The following is a 13,022-nucleotide window of genomic DNA, read 5'->3' on the forward strand; positions in this document are numbered from 1 at the left end:
CTCAGCGGAGGAGGGAGAGAAAATCCGGGGAGGGGCTCCACCCGGGCAGAGACCGGAGCCAGGCAGCTGAGCCCCCCAAGGGTCCGAGATCACGTGCGGTGCTGCAGACCTGGCGCTCTCTGGGCCAGTTCGAAGGGCGCCTGCTCCCCCTCCTGGATCTGGGTGCAAGTGGCAAAGCCGGGCGGCATGACCCAACGGCTGGGGCACTGGGCTAGGAGGCAGGGAGCCTGGCTTGTTCCTGCCTCTGCTGAGAGTCCCGGGGCGCGTCGCTTCCCTGCTCTGTGCCTTGGTTTCCCCAGCGATACTGACCCACCGTTGTGCCGTGCCGGGAGGCCGATGCCTCGAACCTCAGCGGTGTCTCCCTGGACTCTGCGGTGGCACCAGACTCTGACCCATTGGGGTGGGGGTCCCCCCAGCCCTGCGGGGGTGCGATAAATGGACTGAACAAGGGAGCATGGGGAGGGGAGGCAGGGCGGGTGGGGAGCTGCCTAGGTGGCTGGAGCCCTGCACACAGGGGCCTGGCAGTGGGCAGAGGGGGTCCTGGGGAGGGCAGGCTCTGTCTGGGCTCCCCTGGATTGGCAGGCAGAGGGCAGGAGTGTGGCTGGGTGTGTTGGGGCTGAAAGGACAGGAATACCGGGGGTGGCTCTAATTAGCCGAGGGGACATTTGTCTTGGTTGGTTGAAATGAGGCTGAAACGATTGATTAATGGGTTTAATAATCTGTAGAATATTTGATTAAAGTTATTATGGGCTGGCGGGGCCGTGGCCCAGTCTCTGGCTCGTCTATCTGTCTGGTCCCCCCGGAGCGGGGCCCTAACACGCGTCTCTTGCTCCCCCGGCAGTCGACGGCAAGTGGGGCCCGTGGAACCACTGGAGCTTGTGCTCCAAGACGTGCGACACGGGCTGGCAGAGACGTTTCCGGATGTGCCAGGGCACGGGCATGCAGGGCTACCCGTGCGAGGGCTCCGGAGAGGAGGTCAAGACGTGCAATGAGAAGAAGTGCCCAGGTACTTGGCAGAGAGTCTGCTGACCCCTGCTCAGCCTCCAGGCCAGCACCCGGGCTCCCCCGCCTCGGCCTGTCACCGCGATGGGACCCAGGGACTCTGCCTCTCTCTGGCCAGCTGGTTTGATCCCCTTCCGTCCAGCCAGCTCCTCCTCCTCCTGTCCTGCACCGACACCCACCCAGCAAGCCATCCGTCTGTCCTTCTGCCCACCCGCTGTCTCTCCGTCTGTCCTTCCGCCCACCCGCTGTCTCTCCGTCTGTCCTTCCGCCCACCCGCTGTCTGTCCGTCTGTCCTTCCGCCCACCCGCTGTCTGTCCGTCTGTCCTTCCGCCCACCCGCTGTCTCTCCGTCTGTCCTTCCGCCCACCCGCTGTCTCTCCGTCTGTCCTTCCGCCCACCCGCTGTCTGTCCGTCTGTCCGTCTGTCCTTCCGCCCACCCGCTGTCTCTCCGTCTGTCCGTCTGTCCTTCCATCCTTCCACCCAGCTGTTGTCTCTCTGTCCGTCCGTCCTTCCACCCGCCTGCTGTCGCTCCATCCACCCATCTGTCCATCATTCCATCTATCCTCCTGCATTCCTTCCCTCTGTCCTCCCACCCTCCCGCCGTCCGTCCAGCTCCTCTCTCAAGCCAGTCTGCCCGACACAAGCCAGGCCTCCCTCCACCCAGGCTGACCTGCCACATGCCTGCTAGTCCCGCCCAGCACCCCCATCCGTGCAGAGCAGCCACCCGGGGGCCCGTCTCACCCTCGCATTCCCTTGGCAGCCTACCACGAAATGTGCAAGGATGAGTACGTCATGCTGATGACCTGGAAGAAGACGGCCGCTGGCGAGATCATCTACAACAAATGCCCACCCAACGCCACCGGTGAGCGGCCGAGGCACCGTCCCCGCCCCAGCTCCCACCCGGGCTGAGAGCCGAGCGGGGAGGGGGGCGAGGCAGGTGGGCTCCAGGATTCACTTGCCAGCCGGCTCTTTTCTGTCCCGCCCCTGCCTGCTGCCCGGGACCCCCTCGCGCTCCCCAGGACGAGCTGAGTTAAGGCTGCTGGGCCCCCGAGTAATTAATTCTGCTGCCTTCCTAGAAGCATTGATTCCCCGGCACGGCTTCCCCACGGCACCTTGTTGGGTGGGGTTTGGGGCTGGGAGCCTGGGGGCAGGGGCTGGGACTTGGGGGAACCTGCGGGTGTTGGCTCGGGGAGGCTGCAGGCACTGGGGCTGAAGCTGGGCCTGGGTGCTGCGGACACTGGGGGGTAAGGACTGCATGTGGTTTCTGGGGATGGAGCTGGGCCTGGGGGCTGCAGGCTCTGGAGCTGGGGGGCTGGAGCTGGGCCTGGGGGCACTGGACTGGGGGGCTGGAGCTGGACCTGGGGGCTGCAGGCTCTGGAGCTGGGGGGCTGGAGCTGGGCCTGGGAGCTGCGGGCACTGGACTGGGGGGCTGGAGCTGGGCCTGGGGGCTGTGGGGCTGGAGCTGGACCTGGGGGCTCTGGAGCTGGGGGGCTGGAGCTGGGCCTGGGGGCTGCGGGCACTGGGGCTGGGGGGCTGGAGCTGGGCCTGGGGGCACTGGACTGGGGGGCTGGAGCTGGACCTGGGGGCTCTGGAGCTGGGGGGCTGGAGCTGGGCCTGGGGGCTGCGGGCACTGGGGCTGGGGGGCTGGAGCTGGGCCTGGGGGCTGCGGGCTCTGGAGCTGGGGGGCTGGAGCTGGGCCTGGGGGCTGCGGGCACTGGGGCTGGGGGGCTGGAGCTGGGCCTGGGGGCTGCGGGCACTGGGGCTGGGGGGCTGGAGCTGGGCCTGGGGGCTGCGGGCTCTGGAGCGGGGGGGCTGGAGCTGGGCCTGGGGGCTGCGGGCTCTGGAGCGGGGGGGCTGGAGCTGGGCCTGGGGGCTGCGGGCTCTGGAACGGGGGGGCTGGACCTGGGCCTGGGGGCTGCGGGCTCTGGAGCGGGGGGGCTGGAGCTGGGCCTGGGGGCTGCGGGCACTGGGGCTGGGGGGCTGGACCTGGGCCTGGGGGCTGCGGGCACTGGGGCTGGGGGGCTGGACCTGGGCCTGGGGGCTGGGGGCACTGGGGCTGGGGGGCTGGAGCTGGGCCTGGGGGCTGCGGGCACTGGGGCTGGGGGGCTGGACCTGGGCCTGGGGGCTGGGGGCACTGGACTGGGGGGCTGGAGCTGGGCCTGGGGGCTGCGGACTCTGGAGCGGGGGGGCTGGAGCTGGGCCTGGGGGCTGGGGGCACTGGGGGGCGGCTGGGGGGCTGGAGCTGGGCCTGGGGGCTGCGGGCACTGGGAGGCGGCGTGGGGGCAGGGGCTGCGGCGCTCGGGCCGCACAGGCTGGGTGCTCCATGCTTCTTTCCCCCTCTTCTGCCTAGGCTCCGCCAGCCGCCGGTGCCAGCTGAACGCCCAGGGGGTGGCGTACTGGGGCGTGCCCAGCTTTGCCCGGTGCATCTCCCACGAGTACAGATACTTACATCTCTCAGTAGGTGCACAGCCCAGCGGGCCCACGCGCTCTCCCCCCCGCCCCCCTCGCCGGCGCCGCCTTTGCCCCCGACGGCCTTGGCAGTGCCGGCGGCTGTGACGCTTCGAGAGTCCCTCGCGCAGGGGCAGAGCCCAGCCAGCCCCCTGCCCCCGTCTTGCCAGCTCTGTGCCCAGTGCCAGCCCCGGCCCCTCTGCAGGGCCCCCCACGTTGCCCTCTGTGCAGGCAGCCACCCGGGTGCAGGGGCCATTTCCTGGGGGCTAACAGGCCTTGCAGTGGAGCTCGTCCCGCAGGAGGGTTGGGGGCCTGGTTTGAAGTGGCTGGTGGGGGGTGGGGCTTTGAAGCCGGGTGGCCCTCGGGATTGGCAGGCAAAAGCTCCCCCAAGCAGCCCCTCACTCCCCCCAGCCGCCAGCTAAAGTGCTGCTTTGCATGAATATTTCCTTGCAATGGGACCTAATTAACATCCTTGCCCCCGGCTCCTTCCCCCGCCCGCCCCGGGTTCGGGGAGGGGGCTGATGCTAATTATCCCTCTGTGTTTCCATCTTCCCCGTTGTCGCTGTCTGTCCCGTTCCCTGTCAAGGCCAAGCGCTCTGCTGAGGTAGATCAAGGAGCTGCCTTAACTAGCGTTATCCCCTTTTGACATATGGGGAAACTGAGGCACGGGGTAGAGGAGTGTCTCACCCTGAACAGTGACTCAGTGGCGAAGCTGGACTAGAACCCAATGTTCCTGCTTTCCTTGACCCCTACTCTAATCCACCGGCCCCATGCCCACCTTTGGGGGGCCGCGGGGGCTCAGGGGCTGCGGTGTGGGGCCAGGAGAGGGGTTGGTGTGGGTATGGCACCTTCCTGCCTGGGGGAAGAGGAGCGAGGCCCTGGGCCCTGCATTGGTGGCTCCTGGGATGATGTGGGACACGGGGGACTTCCCCGGGGGGGGCCGTGGCCGGGGGCTCCTGTGGATGTCTGTGCTGTTCCCAGACAGGAATCCTGTCCGGCTGCTGCCTCAGGGTGGGTTGGGAGAGGGACCTGGGGAACCCCCTGCTGCTGGGTAATCTCTCCCCTACCCCCCCCCCCATCTCTGTCCCTCTGCGCGGAAAGCTGCGGGAGCACCTGGCCAAGGGGCAGCGCATGCTGGCGGGCGAGGGCATGTCGCAGGTGGTGCGCAGCCTGCTGGAGCTGGTGGCCCGCAGGACGTACTACAGCGGGGACCTGCTCTTCTCAGTGGAGATCCTGCGCAACGTCACCGACACCTTCAAGAGGGCCACCTACGTCCCCTCCTCCGAGGACGTGCAGGTACGAGCCGGGGCCCCCGCACGGTCCCGTGAGCGAGGCCGAGGCCCCATGGAAGGGGTCTTTGCTGGCTGCCTTTCCCTGCCCTCCCTCTGGCATTGCTGGCGGGGGCTCAGCCCTAGTGTCTTGGCACAACCCCTTTTGTGTCTGGCTCTGAGGTTTCACCTGCCATCTCTGGACCCATGTGCCTGGGGGTCCCCCCGTCCCCAGGCTGGCGCTGCCGAAGCTGGCCTGGATCCGAGCTGGCGGCAGGGGGAGCTGGTGTAGATGCTCTGCTTCCACCAGGAGGGTGGGGGGAGTTGGTGACCCTCGGTTGGGAGCAGCCACGGTGGTGGCAGCAGGTCCCGGAAGAACCCCAGCTGGGGCGGGGTGGGGGGGTCCCGGCTGGGTGGGTGTGTGACAGGGCTGCCTGGGTGCAGATGCAGGTACTCTCAGGGCAGTGGAATTTCGAGGCTCCCGGAGGTGCCTGGGGGAAGCCCCCTGTCCCAGGCCCCCCGTGCGTCACAGAGCCCCCGCCTCACGCCCCCTCTCCTCTCCTCTCCTCCACTCCCTGCAGCGCTTCTTCCAGGTGGTCAGCTACATGGTGGACTCGGAGAACAGAGACAAGTGGGAGGACGCCCAGCAGGTGAGCCGGCCCCTCCGGGACGGGCGCCAGCCGGCCAGGGAGGCAGGCACTCGGCTGGCGCAGCGCAACGGTGGCCGTGACAGGCTCTCGACAGAGCAGGGGGCGGCATTGTGCCAATGCTGCCAGCCCCGCTCGAGAGGCAAGGAGGAGCCCCCATCAGCAGATGAGGGTCTGGGAGCTTTTCTGGGGCCTTGTCTGCTGCTGTGGAGGTATCGGGCTGGGGGCTGCCAGTGGGGAGGGGTCTCTGGCTTCAGTGGCCCTGGGGAGGTGGGGCAGGCTGAGGGGGGGCCGTGGCTCAGCGGGGTCATTGATCGCCCCACAGCCGGGAGCGTGCAGACCAAAGGGGTCCAGGCTTTGGTGGGGCGGGGAAGCCCGTGGGGTGGGGTCTCCGAACAGCTGTACGCGGGGGAGAGGCGGTTGGGGGTAGGCTGTCTCGGCCAGTATCGACTCAGTGGCCCCGTGGAATTGGGGGAGCCCAGCTGCCTGCCTGTGGGTGGCTGGAGACTCCTGGACGGTCGGAGCGACCGGGGCGTGCTGGGAGCAGTGGGGGGCGGGTCTGGCACTGCTGAGGGGGAGGTGGCTCTGGATGAAAGGGTGGGGCCGGTGCCTGGGCATGGAACCCCCTCCCCACAGCATCTGCCCCTTCCCCTAAGGCTAAGCATGGCCTGGATCGTGTTCTCCCCCATGCTCTGGGAAGTTTGGGGGGTCCCCTGCGGATCACTTGAGGGGACCCTTTGGAACCATCCAGGTCCTTCCTGCCCCATGCCCTGTCAGTGGGGGCATGTGGCAAGGAGCTACCCTCCCCCGCGCCATACCTGGGCCCCTGTTTTAGTCTCTTTCCCCTGCCCCTGCGCCATACCTGGGCCCCTGTTTTTGCCCCCTGCCCCTGCCGTGCCTGGGGCCCTGGGGTAGCCTCTCCCCCTCTCTGTGCCTGCAGGTGTCCCCCGGCTCCGTGCACCTCATGAAGGTCGTGGAAGATTTCATCCACCTGGTGGGGGATGCGCTGAAGGCCTTCCAGAGCTCCCTCGTGGTTACCGACAACCTGGGTGAGTGGCCGGGCGGGGGCGGCCCGGCCTGGGGCTGCTTTATTCTGAGGGGGGCATGAGGGGTCCCAGGCCAGTGCAGCACAGAGAGGCTGGGAGCCCTGGGGAGTGGAGGTGGCAGGAGGCCCGTGGCCCCTGCAGGGCTGCGCCAGGCGGGCTCCCAGGAGGCCCATGGGCACGGACGCCGGGGCAGCCTGAGCGTGGCCAATGGGCCCAGGCAGGGGTGAGCTGGAAGTGACCCTTTCTCCCCGTCGCCGCCCTGGCAGTGATCAGCATCCAGAGGGAGCCCGTCTCGGCCGTCTCCAGCGACATCAACTTCCCCATGAAGGGGCGCCGGGGCATGAAGGACTGGGCCCGCCACTCGGAGGACAAGCTCTTCATCCCCAAGTCGGTGCTGAGCCTCTCCTCCTCTGGTAAGGTGGGGCCAGGGCCCCCGGGGAGGAGAGCAGCAGGGGCGGCTGTGTCTGCGTGTCTGTTCCCATGGGATTACGTGTGTCGGTTTGTGTGTGCACACGGGCGAGGTGTGTATTTGCATGCAGTGTGCAAATGCACAGGTCTGTCTGCATCCCCGTGTGCGTGTGCATGAAGCAGGTGTCCTTGTTCGTGTGTGTGTGCGGGTGTGTTTGTGAAGGCACATTTGCAAAGTTCGCATGGGAGCAAATGCACGTGTGCCTTGTGTGCATGGTCACATGTGATTGCGTGTGTGTGCGTGTGTATTTGTGCGTGTCCGTGTCCGTGCGAGCTGGTTTGGCCGCTGTGACGGTTGTTTGGACGCGGATGGAGGTGGATGCAGACCAGCGGCTGCAGTTGCTTTGCCGTTCTCTCCATGGCTGCTCTGTAGAGAGGTGCAAACGGTGGTTCCCAGCCCAGCGCATGGAGCCTGCGAAGGTTTTAATATTTTAATTACCTGTTAATGTTGATTAAAAATCTGACTGGCACCGGCTGGGGGGTGACCTCAGGCTGCCCTCGACCTGGGCTTTGGGGCCATCCTGGGACATGGACCTGGGACGCCTGTGGCCCTCGCTCTCTTTCCATGGGGGACACGCCCCGGGCTGGACTTGGGTGTGAGACCGGCCACTGGAAGAGAGGCAGGCTGGGTAGCCAGGTGCACCCTGGGACACAGACATGGCTGGATTGGCACGCGCTGGGGCCGGAGCTGGGGCCGGCTGCTATTCCCCCTGCAGGGTGGTGCTTTAGCGGGGCTCCCAAAGCCCTTCCCCTTCTCTGCTGCAGGTCGGCACCGTTAACCCCCTTTTACAGGTGGGGAAACAGAGGCACGGAGCCATTCAGCAACGTACCCCAGCGAGTCACAGCAGGGAGGGAATAGAACCCGGGAGTCCTAGATTCCACTCCCCCACTGTAACCTCTTCCTGTGGATGGCGCCACCCCCAACTCCGGGAGGGCAGGGGAAGGGGCCTGTCTGCACCCCCAGGCTCCGGGGAAGGGGCGCATTGGAAGAGGGGGGCACGTAACGACTTGAAGCCCTTTCCAGCTTTCCAGGAGGGCCACGTGTCCCCGTCCCCAGGGTGGGGTGTGAGCGGAGCCGGGCCCCAGGGACAGAGGCCGGCCCCTGTTCACCGTTCCCCTCTCTCTGCAGAAATGGACGAGTCGTCGTACTTTGTGATCGGGGCCATCTTGTACCGCACGCTGGGGCTCATCTTACCTCCTCCCAGGTGGGTGGCTGGCCGGGGCGTGGGGGCAGTAACCAGGGCTTCTGAATGGGGCAGGGGATGGTGGGGCCCCAAGTCTCTCGTTACATTGAAATGCAGCCATGGGGGGGAGGACAAGGCTGGGCCCTGCGTGGGGGCGACCCACAGCCGTGTGCCCTGATCTGTGACCCTGCTGCAGTTATTGCTACATGTCCTTAGCGTGTGTGGGGAGAGGGGAGGAACTGAGCACTGGGCAGATCTGGTTCCTGGATTCAGGATCAAGTGCGGGTCAGGGAGAGGGTGGACCCTATTGGGGCTGGGGGACCAGGCTGGGGGAGGGTACAAGACAGCACAGATGGCGCCATATGTGGGCAGGGGTTTGGTTCCTGGAGGAGGGGGGACGCTGGAGGTGCGAGGGGGCAGCAGATGAGAGCAGGCACCTGTCTGGGTTTCTGTAGCTTAGCATCCCCAGGCAACGCCTCCCCGCATCCCATGTCTTAGCCTGCTGCTGTACGAGCACAGGCAGGAGAACGGGGTGAGAGGCAAGGCGGGGAGCCAGTGCCACTCAAACAGGGGTTCCTCCAACCTGTGTCTGCTGTCAGTAGCTGAAAACAGGAAGGAGAAAGCGAGAGAAGCAGCAGGTTTGTGTGGAAAGGGGAAAGTTCAGGTCTGAAATGTGGGACAGCCGAGAGGGCTGTGTGCGCGCATGGGTGTGTGTGTGTGTGTGTGCGTGTGTGTGTGTACACCCCCCCTACGCACACATACTTCACCCACGCACAAACAAAACTGCACCTGGGCACACTCTCCACCCCCGACATACAGAGAGGGGTGGTGTATCCACACACACGTGCACGGTCAAGGAGTCATACGTTCATACGCAACGCCCAGGCACAAGCAAAACCAACCCCAGTTGTGCATATGCAGCGACATGGCGAGAGGGTTGGAAAACATGCTTTACAGGGCTCGACTCCTGGCCCTTGCCCTGTTTAGCGTAACCAAGAGAATGGGAAAGGGCGACACTGTCGCCGTCGGGAGGTACCTCCGCCGGGAGCAGAACTGGGCCCTTCTGTCTAGCAGACAAAGATCGAACAAGGTCCAATGGCTGGAAGCCGAAGCGAGACAAATTCCGACCGGAAAGCAGTGAGGGTAATTAACGACTTACCAGGCTGGTGGTGGAGTCTCTGTGCTCGGCAATTTTTAAATCAAGCTGGGAAGTTTTTCTTAAACGTGCGTTCTAGATCAAACAGGAATTCCAGTCGGGGAAGTTCCAGGGCCGGAGTTATGCCAGAGGTCAGGTCCCTTCACGGTTTATCATTTATACACACCATGTTAAGGGGATGCACACTCAGATCATACAACATGAGGCATGAGCAAATACGACTGTGTTTGCAGCGCTGTGTGCGCGCACACGCTCTCACGCACACACACGCAACACGCCTGTGACCAACAGCAGGACGTACCAGCGCCCAGAGAGCCCCGTCCTGACGCCTGTAACGTCCTGCGCTGCGTCCTGGCTCCAGCGTGTTCCCTCGTCTCCACAGGAGCCCCTTGGCCGTCACGTCCCGAGTGCTCACCGTGACCGTGCGCCCGCCGACCAAGCCCACGGAGCCCCTGATCTCTGTGGAGCTGTCCCACATGCTCAATGTAAGTGCTGTGCATTTCGAGGGGGGTCTCAGACGTCCGCCGGGCCCCATCGTGAGGGCAGAGAAATGTTCACCCCCTCACCCACCCCTGTATGCCCTGCTATTGCGGGCCCCTGCTCCCCCCCCCAGCCTTCCTGCTGTCCCAGTCCTGTGTGCCCACCCTTCCTCACAGCCGTGCAAGTGCCCTGCCATCCAAACCCACACCCCCTGCCATGCCAGTCCTCAGTGCCCCTCAGTCCCCACCCACAGAGGCTGGCTCGACCTTGGGCGAGTGGGGCGCCCTGGCTGGGGGCTGCAGGGGAAGTTTCCATGGCCACGTGTTACCAGTCTGCCTGTCTTCAGTGCTGCAGAGACACCAGATGCCGCGGCCCCTGCTGGTGCCCTCCCTTGTGCCACTTTCTAGGGGCCCGTGCTGTGGCGGGCAGGTAGTCGTGAGGCTAACGGGGGCAGCAGGCCGTGCTCAGATCGGAGAGCGTCTCCTGCCCGCCACGGCCGGAGCCACAGAGAGGCGGGTGAGAGCGGGGGCGGGGAGAGGAGCCCCGGGTCTCCGCTAACCCAGCTCTGTCTGTCTGCAGGGCACCTCACACCCGCAGTGCGTCACCTGGGACTTCTCCAAAGCGTGAGTGCGGCTCTGGGCCCGGCGTGTCTCTCGGGGGGCTCCCTGGAGGGCGGCGGGGCTGGCTCTGTACCGGGGAGGGGAGCCTGCCGCTCACTGGCGCCAGAGCTGGGGCCTATGGAGCAGGTGCACTGGGCCCGGTGTGCTGCCTTCCCCATCCCTGGCCTGCCCCACGGCAGCACCCTCTGCCCGGAGACAGGAGCCTGCCCACCCTTGCAGCCAGCCGGGGACGGAGAGCCGCGGCACAGGCTGTTCCTTCCCCTCCAGCCGCTGCCAGCTGGGCTGTGTGCCAGCCTGCCCTGGGCTCTGTCAGGGTGACCCCTGTGGCTCGCTAGCCCCGTGCTGCCCATGGAGCAGCCCCTCTGCTCGCCAGCCTCTGGCAGGCACTCGCACCAGGACCTGGGCCTGGTCCCCTGCAGGATCTGGAGCGGGCACCCACCTGCCTTTCCTGGGTAGCTGAGGGCTCTGTGCCAGAGGCCGGGCTCTCTGCAGGGCGTTCACTACACGCTGTCCTCCCGCCGCAGAGCGTGGGAGATGGATGCACCTCCGGGGTGGTGAGAGCCACCCGCCTCCCCTCCCTGCAGTGTCAGCTGGGCCGTGCCCAGCCTCCCTGCCGCTGCTGCAAACCTCCCCCGATCCCCCTGCGCCACACGCTGCCCAGGCCCCCAGCCGCCCCACGGGCACTGCCCACCCACCCATCTTGGCTGCAGGGCCCCATGCAGGGAGGCAGGTTGACCGGGCAGGACCAGGGACTGGGTGAGGGGGGCCGTGGATGAGCCAGGCGAGCCTGTGGTTTCTTGGCAGGGAGAGAGGAGGATGAGAAGGGGACCCCCCCACCCCCACACTTGGAGGGTTAACGGGGTGTAAATCCCTCTGCTGCTCTGGTGCCTTCCCCGCCGCAGCCTCACTGGCGTTCGGGGAGGGGACTGGCTGTTGGCTGGAGGGAGCCAGCGAGCCAGATGGGGGGGCCCTGTGTGGTGCTGTCCGCTCCCCCGAGCAGAAAGCTCCCGTTATCCCAGGCAGAGGCCCGAGCCAAGCTCCCCATCTCGTTATCCTTGGCGCACGGGTTGTTCTACAGCAAGGAGAGATCTAATGGGCTCCTCTCCCCGCCCCCGCCGGGCGGTCACGTCCGCATTTAAAGAGCGAGGAGACCAGAACGAGGCCAAGCCCCCTGTGGCCGTGGGTTAATTTTGCTAATACCAGTATTGATTAGCGCCCGCTTGAAGCCGGAGATTGATGCCTGCAGCTTGCCAGACGCAGGTAGTTAGCAATGGGCTGGAGCAGAGAGCCAGGGCCGTGCAGCGCTCGGGCGGGAGAGTGATAAAGTGGGGCAGATTGCTGTGGTGTGGGGGAGGCGGGGGTGGGGGGCGGAAGTGGCCTCCAGTGGCTGGAGGGAGCCAGCAAGCCAGATGCGGGGGGGCCCTGTGTGGTGAGAGGGTATCGCTGGCATCTCTGAAGTGATGGGCCAGGACCTTCGCTAATGAGCACCCAGGAAGGGCTCTCCAATGCCCAGAGTGGGTAGTTGCCAATCCCTTGATGTGGCAGGGGGGCTGGGCCATCAGTGGGGTGGGAGCCTTGGTACCAGCTCAGAAAGCCCAGAACCTGCCCTAGCTGCCGGGAGATCCCACAGCTCCGGCTGCCTGCACTCCCGTCCGGAAGCAGTAACGAGGGTCCCATTGCTGCAGGCTCCCAGGCAGGGATGCCTGGCTGGAGGAGGGTAAAATCTTCCCCAGCCATTGCCATGGTAGCGCTTGGCGCCCGGGTGCCACTTAACCCAGCAGCCCTGGGTAGCTCTGTGCCTTTGTTTTACCCCAGCTGAGTTCAGCTGCCCCAGCCCCGAACCGCAGTGAACCCCCCGTGACCGTGTGGCTGTGCCTTGCTGCGGCGTGAGTGCCCGTCCGTGGTGCCTGCTGTCACAGAGCCTGGTCCCCGGAGGGGCTGGGCACCCGCCATGTCAGTAGAAGTGAATGGGCACTGCGGGCACCTGGCACCTCCACAAATGCCAGCTGTGGGTTCTGGGAGTGGGTGAGCCTGGGGGCTCCAGCCCTGGGCAGGGTGGGGTGTGGCTCAGAGTGCCCCTCGCTGCTGGCTTTGCATGCCCAGAGGCAGGGCTTCGCACACCCGCCTGACACATGGGCCTGCGGGCCCTTGGTGTCCTGGGGTTCAAAGCTGATGCGATTGCACGTTTCTGCCTGGGCACCAAGGCGCGGTCTGGTCACCAGGAGACCCTGTGCAATGGCCCCTCCAGGCAGAGTAGTGCTTGCAGGAAGGCGGGTACGTTCAAAATGTATCTGCCAGAAACAGCCCCACCCTCAATAGCGCCAGCGCTCCTGAGCCCGCGGCTGTCCCTCCAGCACACGCAGGGCAGGAACGTGGGTAGGGCAGGCAGGCTCCTCGGCCCAGAGAGCTGGGAAAGGCCTGGTACAGCTGGCTCCATTCCCTCCTGTTTCCTGTCCAAACAGCAGAGCAAGGTCAGGGGGTGGGGAAGAGAGGGGGGTGAGGGGGCCTCTCCCGGGCCAGCTGGCTGCATTGGTGGCTGGCTAACTCAGCGCAGGGTGGCCCACCCCCTGCAGTTCCACGGGAGGGCAATGCCAGCTGTGCCATCGGCTAAGGCAGTGGGTCCCAAACTGGGGTTCGTGAAATGTTACAGGGGGTTCTCGGAAGAAAATTCCCTAATGGTGGACAGAGCTGTCCATAGGGACCC

At 65.9% G+C, this 13,022-nt stretch overlaps 1 protein-coding gene across 7 annotated transcripts in view; it reads left to right on the forward strand.

Annotated features, from left to right (window-relative positions):
- The window catches only part of ADGRB2 (adhesion G protein-coupled receptor B2), a 98,036-nt gene that overhangs the window by 58,337 nt on the left and 26,677 nt on the right, over window positions 1–13,022 (forward strand). For all 7 annotated transcript variants that reach the window (XM_044998078.1, XM_044998080.1, XM_044998079.1 and 4 more), the window contains 10 exons: window positions 842–1,006; window positions 1,762–1,863; window positions 3,352–3,458; window positions 4,551–4,745; window positions 5,299–5,367; window positions 6,305–6,413; window positions 6,677–6,823; window positions 8,008–8,083; window positions 9,601–9,703; window positions 10,278–10,321. In XM_044998078.1, coding sequence (XP_044854013.1) covers window positions 842–1,006; window positions 1,762–1,863; window positions 3,352–3,458; window positions 4,551–4,745; window positions 5,299–5,367; window positions 6,305–6,413; window positions 6,677–6,823; window positions 8,008–8,083; window positions 9,601–9,703; window positions 10,278–10,321 — 1,117 coding nt within the window. The remainder of the gene's footprint in view (window positions 1–841; window positions 1,007–1,761; window positions 1,864–3,351; window positions 3,459–4,550; window positions 4,746–5,298; window positions 5,368–6,304; window positions 6,414–6,676; window positions 6,824–8,007; window positions 8,084–9,600; window positions 9,704–10,277; window positions 10,322–13,022) is intronic.

This window comes from Mauremys mutica, chromosome 23, assembly GCF_020497125.1.
Source record: "Mauremys mutica isolate MM-2020 ecotype Southern chromosome 23, ASM2049712v1, whole genome shotgun sequence".
In the NCBI taxonomy this organism is placed as follows: domain Eukaryota; kingdom Metazoa; phylum Chordata; order Testudines; family Geoemydidae; genus Mauremys; species Mauremys mutica.